Genomic DNA, 24,755 nt, shown 5'->3' with positions numbered 1-24,755 from the left:
CTTAAGTGAAAAAAAAATTAGGGGGGGGTCTGGTGCTCAAAAATCTTGACTAGCCATCTTTTCCTAAGTGATTTTAAGTAGTTAGCACTTTTAGGAGATGCGGTTAAGAAAAACACGGCATGTACATTTTAAGAAATATATTGCTTAGCGTGCATTAAGAGCTTCATTTTTGTTGCTGCGGAGGGTATTTTGTGAATTGTGTCAGGTACGCTTAATATGCACTGAGAGCTTTGTGCCTCTATGTTCAGGAGGAGCTTTGGTCACAGACAAAGCACAGAAAGGGATTGCCTTAACTCCTACAGCGGTGCGCTGCTGTAGGAATACATATTGTTTACAGCATGGTTTTAACAGTTTGTGGAGTCGACTCAAAGGAAAATCGAAGACGAAATGAACTCAAAAATGGGAGTTCAGGGCTGAATTATAGCTAAAAAGCAGTTGGCTTTGGATTTTAAAGTGAGCCTTAGAAGACTGGTGCAGATCAGACCATGAGCCATGCAGTGTACATTAAGAGCCCGACTGAGATAGCCCAGGGTGCTGTACCTATACAGGATTGCACTTTTAGGTTCCCTGCTTATATATGAACATCTTTGCTGAAGCACTTGATGGCTTTTTTTCAATTTTCTTTCTTGATTGTTCGACTGCACTGATGAATCGCATATTACTCACAACAACTGGTCCTCTAATTTGCAACGCCAGTATATTTGTAACGAAGCCGGCCTTCTACAGAGTCCTACAGCGGTCTGCACTCAAGTTTGCTGCATTGTGTGACTGATAATTAAATATCAGTTCAACTAAAACCATCCTTTTGTGGTTTAAAGCTGAGATTTTAGACAGTTTCCATAATATAAGTGAGTTAATAAATTATTTAAAAAATAATTAACAACGAATCACTTTGGATATGTTCAGTTGTCACTTGTGATTATCTATTTAGTGTTGTTTGTTTCAGCCTTGGTGTATTTAATCAGCTATATTCCAAAACTTCTCCAGCATATTCCTCAAGTCCATGAAATGTTACCTCCTGCTTCTTTATAGCACCCAAATACCTTATTGCTACAGTATGGTGAGTTATCTGACAATGTTAATATTGGGAACATGAATGAGACCAAACTCAGTATTCTTACTTGTTATTGTGGGTTTGCTGCTTCATAGTTTTAACTTGATTTCCTTTAATAGCAAGCAAAATGTACTTGAAACTGTTTGAGAAAAAAAAAGTAAATCTAAAAATGCACTTGGTTTGATAAGTAGAGAAACGTGTGTGTGCGTGTGAATGGAATATAGCATGTGTGCTTGTCATTTTCTGCTTTTATCTAAATTGTGAATTATTTTTGAAATGTGAAGTAATTTCAAGAAGTGGAAGTGAGGCATGGGTTTTTGTCTCCTTGTGTGGACTCAATGTTATACAATATTTTGTGAATGATGTAACATGACAAAACACTTTACCTCAAAGTTCAAGATGTACAACTGCCTCATTATTTAAAAAAAAAAAAGTCATGTTGCTTTCAAAGATGTTCTTGCAGTTACAAATGCGCGCCCCTCGATATTCTAAAAAACTTTTTACTGTCAATAAAGTTACATTTATTGTAAATGGGATTTTTACATTCTTTTTTCCTCTCACGAATATCTTCTTTTAATCTTGAACAATAATGTTACAATACAGGTTTGAACTACAAAATGACAAAGATACATTTCTAGTGGCGAGTTTAATTTTTTATCTATTACAGCCGTGTTCTTTTGGATACAAATCAAATTCAGATCAGACATATACAATACATTTAGCGAATATGTACGGTGTAGTTTTAATACAATTTAACTCGACATGATTTACATATGTTTGTATTAACCAGTTTAAATGTTAATCTGAGGCGTGTTTTCACCATTTGAGTGAATCGCAATGGTGAAATGTTGCTTTCCAGAATTGTTTGATGCAATTAGATTGTAAAGTGAATTCTTTAATTCATTATTTCTAACGGGTGTTTGTGTGGGGGCCTAATTTAACTAATTTAACTACGTCTATGTTGTTTTGCAAAACTTCTGAGCTTTATCTAAATGCCTTCATTCTTCAAAGACATTCCAATGTCTGAGTTTGGATGTTGTAGATCTTAAATATTTCCAATCGCTTAACAGATCCAGAGGTTAAATATGGTGTCTGCTCTACCTGGGCTGAAAACTAGATGCCCTATAATGGGCTATGTTGTGACAGCGAGTTTGGGTTGTCTAAACGCATTTCTCACATCACACTAAATTTTATCATATGCTTCTAAATAAATAAATTAAAAGCCAGCTTTTGACGTGTTTCGTGGTGTCACGTTTGAGCAAAAGCTAGGAGACTAGAACTGAGCAGCTGAAGTATGCAACACAAAACAAAAAAACATTTTTATCAGTGACTGACAGGATATGGCTTTATAGATTTATCCAAGGATGCACGCAATAATTATTTCTATAACGCTCATAGACAGCCACAGAGTGTTTTTCAGAGAAATAATCAAATAAAAAGAAGACGATGGGAGATGAAAGAAAAAACAAAGAATATGGAATAAATAAAAAAACTGCTCTAATTTAAAGCAAAAAAAAAAAAGATATGCATTATAAATAAAAGTGGTTTTACGACAAATATGGGAATGAGAAGGCAGAAATGTAATATGCATTAAGCAGAACTGGTACAAACGGGTTACAAGTACATTGTACTCGAGTAAACAGACACATCTTAAGCTGACTTTTAAAAAAAGTCTCATTTTTGGTGAACGTCGTTGCTCTGAAGGTCAGGTGCCGTGGCCTCAGACGACTATTCAGACACACTGATCAAGAGAAACTGTAGAATTATTCATTTAACAATTATACTGAAATATGTGTCTTACCTGCCTTTTTGTATTTTAATATACACAGCAAGTTTTTAAATTTTAGGCATTTTTAGACGTATTAGCCTAATGGTAATATTTTATTGGTCTACTATTGGCAGGGAATCTGATCATTTAGTTTGACCGAATGACTGATGAAAATGACAGAATATACAATATGACATCTTGCAAGAAGCCACGAGCTCTGATGAAGAGTGTTAACATTCAAAATTTGGGAAAAAGGACAAATCAGTCTGTTCGGATTGTAAAGAACCATCAATTTTAATCAGCATCAAACACGAGCATCACTTGTGGTGTTACAAAAACATGTGGATAGAAAGAACAATAATTTATTTATATAATTATAATTGTAATGTTTTATTAGTTTAGCAGCACAGGAGGTGCATTATATTGTACATTACAGAGTAGATTTACCCTCAAACACGTGTTTTTAATATTACTACATGACACAAAAAGTTGAATATTTTAGATTTAAAATCCAACACATGGATTTGTTGGACTGCTGCACTTTTTTCAGTTTTTTTTCTGCCTTCATAGGGTAAGCAGTGTATTTTTTGTTTAAAGCACACCTGCAGCAGGTTTAAGTAGGGATAACCTTAAACATTACTGCTCTCTCCTCATGTGACCTTTGCGCCCATATCACAGCTCTTTGCTTTTCCTGTTTCAGGTTAGTTTTAACCTTTTCTGTCCTTTGCAGAAGGAAAATCTCTTTTGGCTGCTTGCACATACAAATTCCAGGTGCAACTGAAACAGTATTTTTACTTAAATAAAAGCCAAACTCGACACTATAACTATACAAATAATAACATGACACAAACAATCAGTATGTGTGTCAAAAATGTTTAAGTGCAAAGGATTAAATAATCCCGTAGTTAATGTTTTGTATAGATGTTTTTCTGTAAACTAATGTTAAAAGTAATAAACAAGATTTGAACTTATTGTTGGTAAGTTATCTTTTAACTTAAATAGATTATGCTCTGATGTGTACTGATTAAGTTATATGAGTTAATATAAGTTATTATTTTATATAAAAACTGCAACGCTCTCTATATACTGAGGGATATTGCTATAAAAGCAGAACAACAAAAAAAGGCAAATGTCATTGCACCCATAAACTCTCTGATGAAGGCAGAAGAAGAGTGCAGAGTGTCATTATTGACAGGTGGAGTTTTTGTCACTTTAACCCTTCAAAACCACTTCTTAGTTCTCCTCTCATTAGTTTTGTAATCTTCAGCTTTTAAATGGAAAAGATAAATACTACATCATCATGTCCACTAACCAAGCGCAGTATTTTGAATGCTTTAAAAATGGTTTTGATTTCATCAAAAATGCTTCCGTGCATCAGTGCACAAGCTCTTTATGGAAAATTACCTGAAAAACATCATATATCTGTGGTGTGCAGTACAATTCTGAGAAAACAGTCTGCTTACAATACTTGAGCGAGTACTCTGCCTTATAGTGAATTTACAAAGAAATGCCACCTGTCTTCAACAGGAAGTTTTCAGTCAGCACTGTCATTTGATTCTCTATTATGGTTATTTATCACGTTTTTACCCACCTTACACACTTCCAGTAAATCACTACAGCTGTCTATTTGCATTATTTATATAATATATATAATTCAGACAGATAATTAATCTATGTTAACATTACGATGACTAATTAATTAATTTATATAAATGCGAATATTAATTAGTCCTTTATTTTTGTTACTTTTATTGTTATTGTTTGACAGTGCAGCTGAATATGAATTATTATCTAGCTAAACTTCTCTGCTTTATAAAACTGAGCTGATCTCAGAGTGAGCTCATTTTGGAGATACCTTGCAGACAGTTTGTGTTAACTATCTGCAAAAAACGTGATCTACTTGGGACATTTTGTGTTTTAAAGCTGCTTCCAGGAAGGTTACTAGCTTACCTTAGCATAGCCGGCTAGTGCAGACTGTAGCTGCTCTCCAAGGAGAAGGAGGTTCGGGCAATTCAGGTTTAAATTAACAACCCCTCTTTTAATAGGTATGAATGTTTTACAGCTAAATAAGTCATCCTACTGATTTATTTACGTTTTCACTTTGTCTGTTTTAGCCTGCTCTTTTCACAGTCATCAAGACATTTTGGATACTGTTCTGTTAGCTAATAGCTAACTTCATTGTGGTTAAGTTGGTTAGCACTATAGAGACAGTCCTGTCTCCTGAATGAAATCACCTCCTTCTGAATGTCTGTTAGATGAAGGATGGTGGTTGACTCCCTGGAGGAAAAAATGTGAATAAGGCCATTAAAAACATGGCTGATGAGGTGGAAACTGTGGACAGCTACAGGTATTTGGGAGTTCACTGAATGACAACGTGGACTGGAGGACCAGCCGTGATGCTGTGTACAAGAAGAGGATGACCAGACTCTATTTTCTGGGGAGGCTCAATGTGTGAAACAAGATACTGGAGATCTTCCACCAGTCTGTGGTAGTGAGTATTTCACTGCTGTCTGCTGTGGGTGCAGCATCAGTGCCAGAGATGCCAGCAGATGAAAAAACTAATCAACAAGACTGGAATCAGAATCTGGGGGTGTTTGAGTCAGCGAGAGACAGGAGGTCACTGAACAAACTGCTCTCCATCACACCACACCCACTCCATTCCACATTACTGAAGCAGCAGCTTACTCTCTCTCAGATTTATGTTTGCTGGCTGCCATTAAGAATTCTTCAGAGAACCACCTGTTCTCTGTGAAGCTGTACAACAGGTTGCGACAGGTGAACACACCTTTCTGTATCAAACCTTCCTGGTTCTCTTTCTGGGATGTATAAAGTACATATTATTTATGATGATCAATTGCACTACAAATCCAAGCATTCATTGCTAGATTGATCACTGTTGTATATAAAATTCTGCGCTACCTCACACTGTAGTCTTATTTTTATTGTAGACTATCCAATTTATACTAAAATTAATTTTAGGATAAATTAAATATCTTTCTATCTATCTATGCAGAAGAGCATCTCTGAATGCAAAAGTAGATGGGTTACAGCAGCAGAAGACCACACTATGTGCCTCTCATGTCAGCTAACAACAGGAAACTGAGACTACAATTCACACAGACCCGCCAAAATTGGACGGTAGAAGATTGGAAAAATCTTGATGAGCCTTGTTGTTGCTGACTACGTCCATCCCTTTATGGCCACACTGTACCCACCTTCTAATTGCTGCTTCAAGTAGGATAAGATGTTAAAGTTCAAATCATCTCACTGCACTCAAATACGCTTTAGAGTCATCAGATCTACGTTCAATAGCGCAACTTTGGGATGTGATGGAACATCGCCAACATGGATGTGCAGGAAATCTCTGTCATCATGTCAACGATAGCTTCATTGACATGATGCTATCGAGTCAACATGGGCAAAAATGCCTTTAGTTATCCACTGTTGAATCTATGCTGTGAAAATCTATGGTAATTCTAAAGGTTAACGGGGGTCCAACCTGGTACCAGCAAGTTTAAGTGTCAGGCGAGTTATATTATCAGAATATTATCAAGTTAATTGAACAAACCAAATTAAAGCTTGTAATTTGGAAATGTCGTCACTAGATGGCAGCGTTTGTCAATTTCCAGGTCAGCACAGCTCATTGATGCTTTCATGATTAGAATGGCTTTTGTTCCTTAAGGGTACTTACTGTCTTAAAGCATTCGTCATAACAGATGACCTATGTATACACAGCACTAAAAGACATGTTATTCTTAGCTTTCTCACATTGTGCCTCAGTGCAGAGGTTCGTTTCAAAGACTAGTTCAGACATGTATTCTAACCCAGGATGTGATCAGCAGTCACATTTGACATCTGTGCATTCCCGCTGAACAAATCATAAGAAAACCATCAAGTTTGTTTTCTTTTATTTTGTCACAATCACAAGCGTCCAATCCACAGAACCACCTCAGAGACACGATAGGTCAAGAGTACTGGTTCAGTTTCTTCAGGGGGATATGTTTATCTTCCTTTATGTGCCTTTAACATTTATTTTCCAAGGTCTCCATGGAAGTACACTTCCACAGATTTAAACTTAGGCTAGTGTGTAGGGAAAACAGCAATTCACCTGACTTGCAGGTTTTTACAAGTCATCCATCTTCTAAAAAGTGAATCAAGCTGCTGTCAAACAAAGCTGTTTCTCTCCCAGAAGATTTATGATCAGAATCATCTGTTTGCAAGAAAGATGGGTAGCTGGTAGCCCATCAAAATCAGAATCATTATTCCATCAAGCTAACACACCCATTTGTGTTCGAAAAGATCCAGACGCCAGAAAACATTGCGACTAGCGCCAAGTAAAGCAAAAGGGTTTTCCCACATGCTCGCTGTTCAGAGAAGCTCCTCACTGCAGCTGTACCCTCAACAAGCGACACGATGCATGTGGTATTAATTAATGCTCTTATTGTGCCATTTCACTTATGCTAAGAATGTGTTTATGGAGCAGATGAGTGTCGAGCAAGGTCACATTCAGGTGTTCTCAGGGTGTAATTATTCTTTCGATATTCAAGACGGCGTTGTTGGTTCAGGGCCTTTTCATGCCAAACGATGACATTTAAAGCTCAATTATCTTCATTTAAATTTGCACCTTGGGTATTGCATGTCACGAAGATGTCTCTAAACCAAATAGCCGGGCCACACGTTACAATCAGCAATAAAATGACATGCATTTAAAAGCCCCCGAGGACCTTTTCAGAGTGTAAAAATGTATTGAAAGCTTGCTGGCACATTTTGTAGGATAGCTGTGGCTCTGGAAGTGATTAGACCTCAAAGGTTGGGTGAATATATTGCAGAGAGACAGAAGCGGGTGGGAGTAGTATCTTGTGTGTGTTTTAAGTGTGACACGATGAGAGAATGTGTGTGTTTGTTTCGAGTGAGCAAGAGAAGGAGACTGGGGCGGTTCTCTTATGCAAGCAGTTCTCAGTATGAATGTAGATTGGAAGATGTGTGGCTCCTGTGGTTGGCTGTCCCCTGTGTCACTGCCTTTAAAAAACACTTGCCAAGAGAAATGTCTTCTTTACAGGCTTTGGCTGCCAGATGCTGGGGATAATGGATAGGACTGCAGAGGGAAAGATGGAGAGGTGCGCTCAGCCAGCCACACAAACACCAAAAGTGCACACATACACGTAACACAAACACGTGCACGCTAGCAGACTTTGTGGGCAGCGGTCCCCTGTAGCGCTGAAGTAAGCTGTGAATAATTCATCTTCAAGTCACTGTACGACTGCCACACATGCATTCTGTTACACACGGGGGAAGTGTTAGGCCTAGTAAGGCATGTCATACCAAGTAGTAAGTGAATGAGCATGCAGATTGGGCACGCTTTCCGAACCCAGAGGTGCCACGTTTTGTTGACGTGGGTAAAACACAATGGCAAGGAATAGCTGTGTGTGTCTACGTCTCTGTACGTAGCTGTGAATGAACACATGGGGTGAATGTCAACGTGTGTCTGTGAGCGGGATAGCCGGTGACACAGGAATGTGTCATAGTTCCTGCAAGCCACCCAGCTCCTAAACTGCAGCAAATAAACATTCCTCTGCTGCTGTGTCAGTGCCGGAGCGCTCGCCCACTGTCGCTGTAAAACACAGCTCGGAATTAAAACCAAAAGCAGGGCCCTTCTTCTTTTTGTCCCCGAGAGTATTACTAGAACAGAGATAATTAGCACATGCCGTCAAAAATGTCTCAGTGTTGTTTATTGATTCGAATGAGGCCATGCTGGGCCTCAGACAATGGCCTGCAGACAATAAAACGAGCTGACTCATCTGGTTAAGTGAAGAGCAGTAAATTACTCCATCCGTGCTCGATCAGATCTCGCACTTAGGCAAGTCAAAGAAATCCAGCAGCGGACAGTTTCGCGAAGATACGAGAAGTGTTAACGTTCAGCGTAGCCGGACACATCTCGGTGAAGTTGATCACTGGCTTGTCTGTTTGATTTAACCAAATGTGTGCTTCATCCACGCTGACAGGTGAAATTATGCACAGGCTCATGTTGTGTCACATGGATTCCACCGCAGTTTGTGCTCATGTTTCATGTGGATCTCGGAGCTGAAATGTTGCTGCGCTGTACCCGTACATTGTCAGATGTCTGTAAACATATTCGACTGTCGGTTGTCCTTTCCCAAAGTCTTTCCCTATCATTACGCCTCTGTTTACGGGAGCTCTTACAGTGTTTGCTAGCATATTGTCTCCCCTGGAGTACGGCGCGGTTTAAAGTCGCACTCTGACGCACAGTTTTCCATCTGAAACGCTTAATTTCAGTGGGACACAGTCTGACATGGCGCTTTATCTGTTTGTTGTCACATATCTGGCTTTGCCAGGTTAACCATTCACAGATGTGTAACGAGAGAGTTTTACTTTTTCTTGTTCCATAATGGTTCTCAGAATCATTTCAAATGGTACCTAAAGCTGGACGTCAGTGGTTTAGATGAACTTAGGGACACTTTTTTGGTGTTTAGTTAGAGGTGATGTTCCACGGTGTTGAGGTTTTCGTCTCAGGAGTTTTGAGGTTTAGCAAAGAATTTAATATCAACAAAAAATAGGCCAGCAGAGAAAAAGCCATCAAGCCAAGACAATCCAGAGGCCCTGCAGTGTGCGTATGCGTGTGAGCGTGTTGATAGCTCAAAATATATTATCACCCCAAGCACATTCATTCATGTGTGTTCACATGCAGGAGGCTGCAATTGAAAACATTTTTATACACATGTGAAGAGCGCTGGCCTATTAAACACACACAGACCCCAATACACTTTTATACACACACACACACACACACACATATATATATATATATATATATATATGTGTGTATATAAATATATATATATATACATGCTGCACAGTTATATCCCTCCCACCTTAACTGCAGGGCTAGTTCTCCAGCTCAGTCCATAGGGGCACTGAGCCTGACCACAGACATCATACTGATTGCTCACCATGGTCGAGTGGTCTGTCCACATTCCCACCCTGATTCACTATGTGCACAAAACCCAACAACGGAAAACAGTGGTTTGAGAGTGTCTGAAAGTTTGCGGACAGCAGCGAGCGTTCGCCGTGTCTCTCCTAAATCAGTCCTCTTCTCATGCCTTCCACTGGCCCACCGCACACCCCAGAAACATGGGAACAAGCGAACGCAGGCTCAAAGCGCTGTTTTGGAACTGAAGCGCACAAACAGGACGCTCGAGCTTGTATATTTGCTGGGGTGAATCTAACCTTCCCTCCTCTCCTGTGTGACAGGTTGTGGAAGGCCAGAAGATGATGAAGTGATGGAGATGTTAGGAGGCCACGGCCATTGTGATGCTGGGTGGCTGTTACTCCGGAGCTGCCATCTGGCGAAAAGGTCAGTTGCTAGGGGATGATTCTTCTCCTGGACCGTGTCTGCCTCCCAGCTGCCATCCACACACCCACACACGCGCACACACTGGCTCGACTGTGTGCACAAACTTAACACATGCGCACACACACTCTTATTTTTTAGCACTTCCTAGAATCCTGAATTGAATCTGAGTAAATTTGACCCACTACACCGACCGCTATTAATCCACTCGGTAGTTTTCTGCAAGTCTGAGTTCTGTATTTAATATCCGAGTGACGAAGCTGTAATTGCACATTTGTTACATAATACCCCTGTGGTCGCCTAATGGCACCAAACTCAATTCTTCTGATTATTACACAAGCTTGATATGGGTGTCCCTATAATAACAATGCCCCGAATTAATTTAAAATTGACCCATAATTGAATGCTGGGATTACAATGAGACATGGAGCGAGCACAGAAATCAAATCGCTACTGCGTGCCAGACTCATGCCACACCGCACTGTCAATCACGAGCACTGTAAACAGCCTTTCATTCAGTGCCGTGGCCCACCCCAATTATAAATTATTTATCATGCTGCCTTCGAATTAACGGCCAACTCCACCCAACAGGCCAAACATTTTTCCTAGCTGTAGCAGGAATTTTAATATGAAGCTGCTGTGCCTTCAGTGTGCCATGTTTCTTGCATGCTTGCTGGATTTGTGCACGTGTTCTCGTGGCTGTCGGGTCAGTTGCAGTTTTAATTCTCGTTGTCGAGTTACATAATTAGCAAAATTGCCCCATTGACCTTCACCCTTTAGCCTGCTGCAGCCTGTTATGATACTACCCAGAGATACTTTTTTTTTATAAAAATAGAAAGCGAATTTACAGCAACGGGAAAAGCAACCATGAGCAAGCCACGGGAACAAAGTGTAAAGGAACTAACGTTTCGATGCGTCACGTATCTCACTTATGAGCAGGCTGCGACTGGATGTCAGCGCATTACTATTATCTTCAGATATTGGCAAAACAGTAGCTGGCAGGAACCAAAACCAAAATGGGACTCAAGCGTACGATTTTGTACCATCTCTATTTCTTTTTTTTCTTTTTTAATCCTCCCTGTCACACATTCCTGTCCTCCTTCCCTCCTCCAAGTCTGCGCTTCTCCACCGGCCTTCCATAAAGCGAGTGACTTTTGTGTAGCGGAGCTGTTGTTTTTGTTTGTGCCCCTCTCACCATACCATACACCATAGCTGCCTGCTTGCCGCCTGACAGCTCCGTGTGTCAAAGGTGGCTACAGCAGAACAGACTGTGGGAACAGCCGGTTAGCCTTCCTTGGTCCCCTGCTCCCCAACCAGAGGGGCAGCCATCAATCCAGCGCTCCCCCTACCCCTGCACACACACTGCAGCACAAACACACAAATACCCAACTAAACTCATACTCACACAAAAACCCTACAACGCTCACACCCTCTCCCAATAATCCTCGGAAGCAATTTCATCTCGACTCGGGTGGCAGCCCATTGTCGCCAGCCCCTTCAATCTTTCCTTATTAACTCTCGCTTTGTCCCACATCCGAGCTTCTGGACTCATCTCTCCTACATTCCGATCAGTGCTGCTCCCAGCACTCCCAGGCAACCTCCATTCGCTAATCCCACTGCCTACCCACCGCCCCCCCCTCCCAGCAGCCCCACCCCAAGGAACTCTTACTGTTTTTTTTTCCAACCTGCCGATCACCTACTTGCAGAGTAAGGTAGTGGCATTAACTCCATGGGTTTTCTGAAGGCAGAGTGTGAAGGCGGGGTGGGTGAAAGAGGAGGCGGCCACAAAGTGACTCCAGGCCAGACAATTAGAACAATGAGCTGGGCCTGTAGGGGGCTAACTCGCTGCGTCACGCCTGGACGGTGGGGTATTTTGTCAGTTTAATGAATTGTCCGTCAGGCTAGAGCCACATCGCAGGCTGCGCAGGGAGAGGCCAGCAGGGACCCAGACACTAAGTCGGTATTTATTACACTGCCTTTGTCACTAATTGAGCTAATTATCACTGACTCCTTAGCACTCCCACAGGCAGCGCCCCCTCCACTTCACTCTCCACCAACTCTCCCACCTCACTCTCATGCCTGGGATTTGAACTCTGAAAAAAAAGAAAAAAATCAACCACTTTTACTTTCTATTGTTTCTGTCTGCCCACGATTGCTGATTATTTCTCTTTCCAGCCAGATTTGCCTCATTTCGTGTGTGTTTTCACTCCGTCAGCTCCTGACTTTTCTCTCAGTTTGTCAGTTATTACACAGTAAGCCATATCATGTTCTGGTGATAGAAGACAGAGCTTTACTTATGTACAGGTCAACAACATTTTTTCTAATCACTTTAGTTTTTTGTTGTTTTTTTGTATTTATAGACATTTCCTCACTTTACTTCTGAATTTGCAGTATTTTACTTCAGTTCACTCTGATCTGTTCTTCCACATAAGTAATATTGTAGCCATTCTCTTCTTCTTTTTTATAATGTTTTCTCTAATTTTATGCCACAAGCCCACGAACCCCTGTTAAATCTACACTGTAATACGATGCTAATTCAGAAGCACTCTCATCCCTGCATGTTACTGCTTTTCCTCCACTCTGCCCTTCCTGGATGACCCTGATTGCTCCTTCTCTGTGGTGAACTGAGAAGTGCGACGCTTTCCAAACTCCTGCGGTTAGCTACATTGCCAGGTGTTTAAGTTTTTCATATTTCTTTCAGGCCTTAAGCAAATGAAGCAACTCATATACTGTATAAAATAAGGTATGTGGGCAGATAAACAGTCGGTCTCTGTGGTTGGTCGCACAGATGCAGGGATGTTTTGTGGAGCTGGAGAAAGAGGCTGCTTTGGTGGTGGTAATAGGATTAAGCAAAGGACACCCAGGGACAGGCTTCTATGTTGGCTCGGTCCATAGTCAAAACTCTCTCGAATACAGCAAACACAACACACATAACGGTTGTAATGTTGACACATTCACAAGGGCAGCTTAATTGAAAATATAGACTTTATTGTTCTATCGTACAGTACAAAACCAACTGGAACCTAAGTCTTTTGATTAAAATCTAAAAGAAAAGTATTCTCTTACTCTCTAGAACAGTATAAAAATCCTCAGAAATAAATATTTTATATATTTACACTAGTAAAAAAAGGGAAATATTCAGTGCATGACCAAACATGAGTGTTTTTTTTTTTACAGAAAATAAGCAAAGAAGTGATAACAGTCTTTTTCTATCAAGAGTATTTTTTTTAAATCCGCTACATTACACCTACATAGGAAGAGGCAAACGATGAAAACATCCTCTGACCTGACTCTAATGATAGCATATTCTCCAGCCACTGACAGGCACATAAATCATTTAGAAAACATACAAGTGACATCTTTATAAATATAATCAGATATTTTAATATTTACAGATTTTGGTCCTCTTAGCTGATACACAGTTTGTTTGTTTTTTAGTCTGTATTCTTTAAAATATTTTCATTCAACCTACCTTGAGAAAAAAACAACAACGCACCATTTGCCTACTTTAACCTGCAATATTTTAATCTTTCCTGCATGCATTTGTGGGGAATTTGTATATTGGTCACATTTCTACTCATTGTTTTATGATATTTTCCGTATTGATCCCTCAGATTTGCTTAAATCACGTCGTGATATTCAGTGTATTGATAATACATTCAGATTACATTGCCTCAGTAAGATTCACTCACTTGGTTTCTGTGCTCCCTGCTCCTACTCATGTACAATAAGGACCATCCTGTTGCAAGCTGGAGTGGTACATGTGGCTGAGGTGAATTCAGATCTGGAGAAATCTAAACAAAATGGGCAAATGTGGCAGGGAAACTAGAAGTGGTTGGGTTGCATACAATTCCTAAGTACACAAGCGTGGAACAGATATCCCATCCAGGGAGATAAACTTCAGCTGGTTTCATGGGAGGGACGCCAAACTTCAGCAAGAGAAAACAAAACACAGATTTCTTTTTTTTCTTTTTTTTAAAATAAGCTTCCTCTTGTTAGAGGTCCTCGCCAGTTTATGAGAGCATATGTTTGTGGCTCTGTGGCCACAGAAACATCTGTGAAACATTGTGTCCAGTTTCTGCCCTTTGTTGGGGAGAAACAAGGCCCTAGTGGTACCTGGTTACAACGATCAATTCTCCACCACATCCTTTTGTCCATTTACTCCTATTTATCTAGCATGTAAACACTTGAGGGACAATTCCCATTCTACAAGTATCGTTGAAGTGTTAATTTACTTAAGGTTAAGTATTAAAGAGTAAGACACACACTCCTTCTATACCCTGTTCACATACTTGTGCTTTTCCCTTTCTCCTAAGTTTAAAAACACTGATTGAATTTTTGTGCCAGAATTTCCCTGTATTAGTTTACCCGCCTTGAACCTTTTCCAGCTTCAGCCTAACATCTTAAAGCACACGAGTGCCTCGGTGCCCATGTTTGATCATAGACACTGATGTAACGTCCTTGTACTGGTGCAGTTCAGACAACTGACGTGACAGCACCAGTGGAATGTGCAGTGGCAGCGTTCGGTCACGCTCTCAGTCCGGGACTTAAACCCACGTCCGCAGCATAGCAGCTCACAGCCATCCAGGCCCGGAGAAGAGCTGTTGCACGTTCTCCCCGATGTTCCCAGAGTGCCAGTTTTGCCATTGTAGGAGCAGAAGTTGGGTGATTTCTCATAATAGACAAGATCCATAGACGAAGGGGGTTTGTGAGCTGGGTTTTCGGGCTCTAGATGGCGTGGATCGGCTCGGTGAGAGGCGCGGTTGCTGCCCTTGTTGGCATAAACAACTCTGGATGCGCCGTCAAACCGGTCCTTGAGAAAGTCTCCCACTGTGCGGAAGCTGGGCAGGCGCATCCAACAGGTGCGCACTGTGCAGGAGCCAGACATGCCATGGCACTTGCATTCCTGACGCATCTCTGACGATACAGTCTGAGAAAGGAAGACCAAAGATTACTCGTGATATCTCACTCATTAATGCATTCATTTCAAGTAGAACTCGGACAAACAGTCTTAGTAGACGAGTAAAGCAACTCTTACCATCCTGCCGGCTTCGTTATTGTGCAGGTTTGTGAGGTAGCGCAGATCTCTGCCCCTCTCACTGGAGTCCACAAACTCACGGCTGAACATCCGGCCAAAATCCACATTGTCACTGCAGCCCCCCCAGTGCCAGTCTGGTCCTCCAGGACCTCGGCGGCGATAATCGCATGTGCACGTCTCAATGGCCCCCTCTGAGCAGGAACGAGCCACAGCGTGGGTCACTCCTGCGCTGGTAATGGCAAATACAAATGCGGTCTCTCGGCAACCTGAAGAAACAACATAAAAACTTCCCATCAGAACCATATCCAGCGTTTTGGACGTTATATTTGCCTTTTTTTTCTTTTTTGCTCAAAATTGGAAATCATTTACAGACAAAGCCTTTGAAATGCGTACAAGCGATTCTGTTACATCCTGTCCAAAATTGTCCAAATGTTTCCTGGTGAGAAAGACAAGAGGGGCTCACCACGATTGACAATTTTGCCAAAAACTGCTGGACTGTGGGTGGTCGGGCAGTTCCAGCGGCGGTTGCGGAACTGCCACTTGCACTCCTTTATGGCAGTGTGCAGTCCAGCGGCGATGGCATGCAAGATGCCAGGATTCTGCCGAATCAGCCGGCGCTGGCGACGGCTCAGAAGGGCCAGGCTCGGGTCCAAGACCAACTGCACGTTCTTGGAATTGGTGAGGAGGTTGGACGAGGAAGCCACATTGACAATACCCCTGGCGCAACATAAGGACAAGGGAATTCAGAGTCAAGTAGCTGGCAGTTCATGCATGAAGCTCTATAGGTGACCCTCTAAACTCATTAACTGATGGCTCTTGGCATCCAATGAGTGTTGCTCCTTTGAAATTACAGTTTTCATTATGTGCTAAAGTAATAAACAGAGTCTCACATTCAGTTCCAAGATCATGAGAAGACACTTTGTCTCTGACTAACAGTGTATATTTCACTCTTGGCAGATAACATGAAGCTATTTTTATGTCTTCATAAAATCTTGGACCGGCTGCGATTACTTGTCAGTTTCACAATTAGAATATGTAAGCACATTAGTCTGCTAAATACTCAGGATCCATTATGTTATAATAATAATAATAATAATAACAATAATAATAATAATAATAATAATAATAATAATAATAATAATAATAATAATAATAATAAAGGATTACAATAATTGACAGATTTCTTATCTGTGTAGTATCAAATTAATGTTATTAGCTTGACAGTTAAGATTTCCTACATATATGTTAAATCACATTAAAGATAAGCATACAAGGTTCCTCCAAATGTGATTTAAGGTGCAACTTCAGCTAAAAATATGTCCATTCTGTCAAAATGTCATTAAGACATAGGCCTTTAAACACCCCTGTGTGCCAAATATTTAAAAAGCTACAAAAATGCTGTCATCCACAGCATATAGAAACAAATAACTGTAATTATTTATTACTATAGCATAGAGAGAGAGAGAGATGTTGCTTTTTTTTTCTTCTTTCTTTTTTTAAGTGTCCATATTTGTGCCCAAACGTGGCACCTGTGCGTCTTCAGCTTTATCCAAATCTTGGATCACTGAACGGGGTTTAAATGCACCCATTTTGCTGGTTTTAGAACACTTTTAGCGTTTCAGCACACAGGCTGTGTAATTTTCCACTTTATTTGGTATTTTCTGTGGTTTATGTGTCAACATTTTTCATTCATGTGTCGTGTATTGGCGGCGTTTTGCTGTTCAGCATTATCATCCGGAAAAACGGGCGAGCCCGGGCCTGTTAGAGGTTTGACCCAGACAGTGGTGCGGTGAGAGGCCTGGGAACTTAAATAATAATCTCATCTTCTGAATATTTTCTTAATTCACAAAGTCAGCGGTGTGTGTGTGTGTGTGTGTGTGTGTGTGTGTGTGTGTGTGTGTGTGTGTGTGTGTGTGTGTGTGTGTGTGCTTTCTAGGCGTCTTTTGGATGCCAGCTGAGATTTCAAAAGCTTGAAAGCGCACTGCCACTGTGCGAAAACCTTATCCATCTAATAAAACCGCAAAAACCGTTTGTTGAATCGTTACCTCAACAAACCCTAACCCACAGTTTTTTGTTAAAAACAAGAAAATGTGCGAAGCTATACAGATCCGGTTTTATTTTGGTTTTAAAAATCAAAATTCTGTACCGTTTATGATCGCTTAACTATATCCAGTATTAGATCAACGTGTCCCGGGAAAACAAGAAACAAGAAACAAACAAAAAACAAATAAAAAGAACCGTCTAAATCTATATTCAATTTATTCCACACTGGACTGAAAAATCTTGTCTCGTGTTCAAACCGCAGTGTCCAAAAAAGGAGCCAGAGAGAAAGCGAGAGAGAGGGAATTAAATCAACCGCAAATAAAAACGCTGTAATTATTATGTAATTATTTTATTGTTAAACTGTGTGCTGTGGTTAATTTCACTGGAGGCACAATAAATTAAAGACTGGGGAAAAAACACCCTAAATGTTTTTTGGGGCTGTTTCGCTCACGTAGAGCAACCTGGAAGCATTAAGCATCAATCCTATATGGTTGCTCTTTTTTTCTTTTTCTTTTTTTCAAACAGAAGCTGCGAGCGGCTCCAAAACTAACACATTATTTCGATCAAGCTGCACGAAATGTGGCAACTCAATAAAACGCCCTTTTTCCAGAGGGCTCCTATAAGCTGGCACTTAACTTTGCGGATGAGGTTTTCCAGTGGCATAACGCGATTAGTGCATCATCAGTATCTGCTCAACTCACCACCACCGGCCGCTGTTGTTGACTGCCCCCGTGCCCGAGAGCGAAGACACCAAGAGGATGCAAGCGGCTTTCACCCCTAACAGCAGCGCCAGACTCCTCATCGTGACTTCAGTTCAAAAATGAGGAGGAGAATGTCATTATTTGGTGATATATATATATATATATATATATATATATATATATATATATATATATATATATATATATATATATATATATATATATATATATATATATATATATGAATGAAAAAACAAGAAAATGCAACACCTTTTGTTTCTTGTTCCAAACATGCAAACATACTGTGTCACTTTTATCTTAATGATCAACTTGAGTTTTGAGTTCTGAGTTTTGAAAATGAGCAGGTTGGATATACTCACCACGCCACAATCCGAGGAGAGGACTTGAAAGGTGAGAGACGCCGGGAAGTCCTAATTAACTTAAATGGCTCTTGAGTGGAGACAGGTTGCTGTGAGGTGTCCGGGCAGGATGCTACTGCTGCTGCTGCTGCTGCAGTCCTCTTCACTCTGTCTCTCTCAGTGATGCTTTGCACGGCGCATTGAACGCGTGGGACAGTTCCGAAGACTTGATCCCCTCGGTGACTGATAGGCAACACATTCTTCTCTTATTGAGCGCTACGAGGGGAATAAAAAAGGGATTTGCTGCTCTCATCTCCCTGTTTTTTTTTTTCGGAGCCTTTTCAATAGGATTGGAGGGAGGGATAGTTAATGCTCTTCATAGGGCGCACAATGAATAAGGAAACAACTGAGCAGAAAAAAGAAAGGAAGGGAGAGAGAGGGAGAGAAAAGCAGGGCAGTCCACGGTGTTACGCATATTGTGGAATCTTACGGTCATCACAGAATCGATTCCCTGTAAACGTGTACGGCTGAAAGTATTTTCTTCCCCTTTCAGTGACCGCGCAGCTAGCCTCTGCATCCAGTCTTGCTGAGAGAAGTTCCCCCGGAGCCCTGGAGCAGTGATGAGTTGGTACAGATGCTGTGGGTGCGCCCGCTTTGGTGCTTCGCCGCTGCTCAAAGCTGGTGTCACGGTACAGTATAGTTACAGCGCAATATGAGCCATCTGAAACTGCCCTTTTTACCCGGTGGTTGGATTAGCCTACTCCCTAACCGCATCTCCTCCTCTCTCCAAATGCGCTCTCAAAATGTGCAGTGACTAAGGCCATTTCTGCACATGTTCTTTTTTTCACACTTACAGATCGAGTTTATTCATTATTACATGTAAATAATATATATGTATTTTTAAAAGTGAATGTTATCCCTTAAGGTTACTTTCTTCTCAATAAAACGTGTTATCAGCCGTCTTTATCATCTAAGAGCGAACGCGCACACGCACGGCGAAACGTGAATGCTTGCAGAAGCAATAATAAGCTCGTAATTGTCCTATAACTCACACTGCCTGCTGGGCTACTTAAATATTTTTCAAACACGGAAGACATGAAATATGGCCTCCAATCAGAAGTTTGATGTATGATGAACCAGGAAAAGAGGGGGACGACTAAGGATAAAAACCAGTCCAAACATCTGGCTTGCAGACCTCCCTCGACGCAATGTAACCCAGTGTAATCACAGCTTGAGCCACTTTGCGGCATCTCCATCAAACCCCAGACTAGGAGCAAGCTTAAATGTCCCCAAACTTCTCCATATTGGTTCATTTTGTGACATTTATCTGCTAATTTGCATATTCCACATTAGTCATTGCAGAGGTTGTAGGTTGAGTAATCTCTCCCCCTTCCTCTGCACCTCTCTGTCTCTCCCTCAGATGACAGTAAAAGGAAGTAGGCTTTAAAAAAAGAGAGAGAAAAAGGCTTTAATGACAGCCACCCTACGTTTTTACCCGAGCCTTATATGAATTTGCTCAAACGGGCTTCCTGGAGCAGTCATGCGACACCGAGCAGATTAGAGCTTCAATCCGGATAAAGGGGGCCTTTTATATACAAATCAACTTCAAATCACTTTTTAAGCCACTTAGATATACACACCAAGGCAGAATGCTAATGCACTTTTCATTGCTGCAGCTTAGGGAATGGAAGGAGATTAGATGAATTGGTGTCACTAAGCGAACCGTGTTCGAGGGGGGTTTTAACTTAATTTTATGAAAGTAGCACACAAGCACCTTTCGCTCCCAGCAGCAATGTTATGTTTCATTTTGGATAACCTGGATCGATATAGCGATTGATTCGCGTCCACACTGAAGGCCCGGGCAACTTGCTACATAAGCTTACTCAACAGTGACCATAGAAAAGAATTTTAATAGATATGTTGTCTCCAATAAGGTGTTTTAGTCTGTCAGTTCTTTTGAATCCCTAAAAATCATTTGTCATTAGAGTTTTGTCAGAGGTCGTAATTGCACAACGTTGCAAATAACAGTCTGTTACTCTAGCCATTTTTTTTCTTTCGTTGCTTTGAAATAAAGACTTTAGATTGACAATGTGAAGTTGTTTCAAGCACAACAATGAGGCACAGCCGCTCTGATGGAGGTGGGAGGAAGGGGGAGCACAAGACTTAAAAACAGTATTGTTGGAGGGTCTGTTAGCGGAGCCGCCTGCCTGCTGCTGCCTCCCTGTCGTACAGTGGAACCAGCAGCTCTCCCCTCCCCCTTCATTATTTAAAATAACTCATGAACAAAATCTTCCTTGAGTTTCCATATTTCATCTCATCGAGGATTTCTGTGTTCTCCCCCAAAATGTTGGACCGAATTACCTTATTCCTCCCATCACACCAACAGAGAGTAGGAACAAGTACATGCATATATAAATATGTTTTGTTTTTTTTATCCTTATAAATATGATCATTGGATCCAGTATTTCTAAATACCTGCTTAATTCGAAATCGCTGTCCCGAAAAGCTTGTAAAGAGCTTGTGCGTAAAATGTTGGAGACGTCATTTTACGCTCGGGTGAATGATCCCGCTATCGAATAATTAAAGTATCAACTGGTGATCCAGTTCTCATCCTGGCCAATATTTTGCAAACAGCCGCCTGTAGAGGCATCTACTCCCCTCCCCTCTTTCTTTCACCCCCCTCCTCCTCCACTTTATTCTCTCCTCCGACCTCCTCTGTTCTCCGTCTTCACTCCTCGGTCGTTTGGCGGTGCATCGATAATACTGCAGACATCGTCCTTTCGATTTTCTTATTCGACGCGGACCATCACTACCAGTGTTTTAATGTCACGTCGCGAAAGACGCACAACAAAATGGAGCTATCAAACAAACTCCGTTGGGACCAATTCCTGATTTTGGCAGCAGCACTTATGTCACCTGCAATCACGTAAGTGCACTTGAGAGCGCCAGGAGAGTTGCAGACTGTGGCTGCACGAGATTCGGCAGAGTTGCGGGAAGTTCTTTGCATAGGTTACTATTCAAATGAATAATTTAGCTATTTTTTAAAAAACCCAAAAACATTAAAAACGAATTATTAGTCATTGTATGTCGAAGTCTGGTTTCGTGTAAAGTTAAATTTAAAAAAAGTGCAAGTGTTAATTGAGTGGTTTAGCTTTAAACGTGTAAAATAATTCCAAAGTGATTTCACTTTCAGTCTCGTTATTTCTTTATAAGATGCATTTGGCCATTGAATCTGTTTTTGATATTTCTCAGCTGGATAATCTGTTTAGAATTATATTTTCCCTCCTTTAACCAACTGACACTGGAGCAGAAACAGTGCAGCAAATACTTTTGGACGCATTTTATTGGTAGGTGTATTTCCCATAAAGAATCGATCATATCACATCTCTCTTAATTATTTATTGGGTTTGTATTTTTCTTAAGTGTACTGAACCCCCTCCCATTGCCTCATATTCCTCTGGGCTTGACTAATGAACTGTTGACCATCTCCGACGACCCCCCCCCCCCCACACACACACACACACACACACCATCTCACTCCCCCACTCTTTCTCCCACTCTCCCTGCAGGGTGCTGTGTAATGATATCCTCAGCCTGAAGGTGGCAGGAGATCCAGTGCTAACCCCTAACTCTGTGTGCCTCAGGCTGGCAGGCCTCAGTAAACGTCAGATGCGGATGTGTGTGAGGAACCCTGATGTGACAGCATCTGCTCTGCAGGGGATCCAAGTGGCCATCCATGAATGCCAGCACCAACTCCGGGACCAGCGCTGGAACTGCTCCTCGCTGGAGGGCTTTGGCAAGCTGCCGCACCACAACTCCATCCTCAACAGGGGTGAGAGTCTGAGGCAGGCTAATGATAGTCAGTATGTGATCCTGGGCTTTATGGTAGAAAAGTGCAGGTATGAGAATACAGATTGTGCTGCACACAGGTAAATGACGTTTTTAGAGCTGCAGTCTTTATGGTTTCAACCTCTCTGAGTGTGTTCCTCTTGCTCCTAGGTTTTCGGGAGAGCGCCTTCTCTCTGGCCCTGCTGGCGGCGGGCGTGGCTCACTCTGTGGCCTCGGCTTGCAGCATGGGCAAGTTGCGGGGGTGTGGCTGCGAGGCCAAGCGTCGCCAGGACGATGACAAGATCCGGCTGAAACTCACACAGCTGCAGCTGCAGACGCTTCAGAAGGGTGGGGCAGGCATCGACTTAACACGGTCATTACCCTCAGAGCTGAATGGTCATCACGGCGGCCTGCCCACTAACCTGCGCTCAGCCCACCCCTCAGCCCTTCTCAAGCCCTTACCGGATGAGCTAAGCTCTATGCAAGACACCTGGGAGTGGGGGGGGTGCAGTCATGACATCCGTTTCGGGGATCGCTTCTCCAGGGACTGGCTCGACTCCCGGGGGTCTCCAAGAGATATCCACGCCCGCATGAGGATACATAACAACCGTGTGGGACGACAGGTGAATATTTGGCTTTTCAGCTGTTGTCGCTCCGACCTTCAGCACTCACTCATGATCATTTTGGTTGTTGTTGGAGTTTGCTTACAGTGTTATTCTTTACACAGATAGTGACTGACAACATGACAAGGAAATGCAAATGTCACGGCACATCAGGGAGCTGCCAGTTTAAGACCTGCTGGCACGTATCTCCAGAGTTCCGTCTTGTGGGCTCCATACTCAAAGAAAAGTTCCTGACAGCCATTTTTGTCAACTCTCAGAACAAGAACAATGGGGTTTTCAACCCTCGGACAGAAAACGGCGCCAGCGGAACCCAAGGGGGTCTCGGCGGAGCGCGTCGTCGAATCATGTCCAGAGAGCTGGTGTACTTTGAGAAGTCTCCTGACTTTTGTGAGCACGACGCGTCCATAGACTCTCCGGGAACGCACGGACGCATCTGCAACAAAACGAGCTACAGCACAGACAGCTGCAGCTCGCTGTGCTGCGGCCGTGGACACAACATCCTGAAACAGACACGCAGCGAGCGCTGCAATTGCAGATTTCACTGGTGTTGTTACGTGCTGTGCGAGGAGTGTCGTCACACAGAGTGGGTCAACGTGTGCAAGTAGACGTCAGTCTACCCCCCTCAGCTCGAGCGGCTTTTACTCATCCAGGACTCAAGACGGCGAGCCCATCCCTTCGCCCACTCATGTTGTTCGAGCTTTTGTTTTTGCTCCTTGTGCAACTCTCCCAGAGATCCTGTTTACCCCCCCCACCCACCCTCTTTTTTTAAGTCCATCATCTGGGATCTATTTTCTTTTTGTAGACGCTGTTATTCTCGAAATGCCAAGTCAGAGATTGAAGAGGTGACTCATGTCATTTGTCTTCCCATGGTCTGTTTAGACGCTGGCCTTTCAGCCATGAAAATGGCCCATACTTCATCGTTTGAGACCCACAAAGAAAAAGAAAGAACAGCAACAGCAGAGGAGCTTCAGTGTCTACAAGCTGACTCATCTTATTGTACAGTAACAGTTTATTTGAATGTGTATGTCTATAATTGTAAATGTATTATTATTCACATTAATATTGTACTAGAGCCTGTCTTTTTTCAGTGAATGACAGATTGATGGTGGCCATGTGGTCAGCATGGTGAAGCAGTGTGCAGACAGAACAGTCTCATTTTCTTTCTCCATTTGCACCAAAATAATCCTCATGTGTGACTCTGAAAAGTACTAATTTGGGAACTTGTCTCACAATCTCTCTTTACTGATCAAAGAAGACAATTGGGTTTTTTTTTTGAAGGAATTTGACACAGCGCTTTCTCACATGCAAGACTTTCAGATGCTCGTTTGTACACTTGTAAAACTCAAGATGGGAAACTGGAAGCAACATCCGATTTGGAAGATCCCTCAAATCTCTAGAGGATGATCTGATATCGTCGTGTTGGTGTTGTTCCCAGATCATCATGAAAATGTTGTTCCAGGTTCAACATTGCAAGTGACCAATCACATTATTGTGACATTATTCTTTTGCGCACCAACCCATTTGTGCATTTATGAAATTCCAATGTTGCAAGGACAATATCAATTCTGCTTAGCGTTTATTAAAGGGTTAGGGTCCGTTGATCGGCGGACAAAGGCGGTTTCTCGCAGCTTAAGTACAGTTTTTTGTTTTACGCCGGTTTTTCCCGAAGTCGCAAAAGTATGACATCATAACATTCTGATTGGTCACTTGCAATGTTGATCCTGGAACAACCTTTAGTATGATGATCTGGGAACAACACCAACACGAGGATATCAGATCGTGCATCTCAGATTGTACGACTAACGATTCCGATTTATATTTTTATATAATGGTAACAATAGTAACCACTTTATGAGAATGGTTGCTAGTGGTCATGTTTTTTATGACTCTGTATCATTATTGTGGCAGCAAAAATGCTCTCTCTTGGGTATGACTGTACTGTGATTTGTGTCACTTTCCTATGAAATTGTGA

The 24,755-nt window shown here is 41.8% G+C and overlaps 2 protein-coding genes across 4 annotated transcripts in view; one reads left to right on the top strand and one right to left on the bottom strand.

The window, feature by feature from the left end:
- The window catches only part of wnt10b (wingless-type MMTV integration site family, member 10b), a 25,013-nt gene extending 258 nt beyond the window's left edge, over positions 1–24,755 (top strand). The window contains exons 2-5 of one of the 3 annotated variants that reach the window (XM_006785638.3): positions 10,092–10,194; positions 21,902–22,164; positions 22,332–22,783; positions 22,888–24,755. In XM_006785638.3, coding sequence (XP_006785701.2) covers positions 10,092–10,194; positions 21,902–22,164; positions 22,332–22,783; positions 22,888–23,388 — 1,319 coding nt within the window. In that variant the 3' untranslated portion in view covers positions 23,389–24,755. Of the gene's footprint in view, positions 1–10,091; positions 10,195–21,069; positions 21,259–21,901; positions 22,165–22,331; positions 22,784–22,887 lie in introns of those variants that run through there. The other 2 variants (XM_035905514.2, XM_006785639.3) reach the window with 2 other exon arrangements.
- wnt1 (wingless-type MMTV integration site family, member 1) lies at positions 13,259–19,010 on the bottom strand. Its single transcript, XM_087834288.1, has 5 exons — positions 18,354–19,010; positions 17,974–18,079; positions 15,693–15,946; positions 15,230–15,495; positions 13,259–15,121 (listed from the first exon to the last, which is right to left on the bottom strand). The coding sequence occupies exons 2-5, from the start codon at positions 18,072–18,074 to the stop codon at positions 14,630–14,632; spliced, it is 1,113 nt and encodes a 370-aa protein (XP_087690414.1). The 5' UTR covers positions 18,075–18,079; positions 18,354–19,010; the 3' UTR covers positions 13,259–14,629.

This window comes from Neolamprologus brichardi, chromosome 20 (genome assembly GCF_056152115.1).
Source record: "Neolamprologus brichardi isolate AB-2024 chromosome 20, ASM5615211v1, whole genome shotgun sequence".
In the NCBI taxonomy this organism is placed as follows: Eukaryota; Metazoa; Chordata; class Actinopteri; order Cichliformes; family Cichlidae; genus Neolamprologus; species Neolamprologus brichardi.
Note: the sequence above shows the minus strand (reverse complement) of the source record. Positions and strands in the feature narration are given on the sequence as shown.

Bases quoted from the DNA above. Each gene is read 5' to 3' on its own strand.
- wnt1 (XM_087834288.1), bottom strand. From the start codon at position 18,074: ATGAGGAGTCTGGCGCTGCTGTTAGGGGTGAAAGCCGCTTGCATCCTC. The intron at 15,947-17,973 runs GTGAGTTGAGCA...ATGTTGCGCCAG, and splicing joins AACAACAGCGGCCGGTGGTG to GGGTATTGTCAATGTGGCTT. The intron at 15,496-15,692 runs GTGAGCCCCTCT...TTGTTTCTTCAG, and splicing joins TGGCAAAATTGTCAATCGTG to GTTGCCGAGAGACCGCATTT.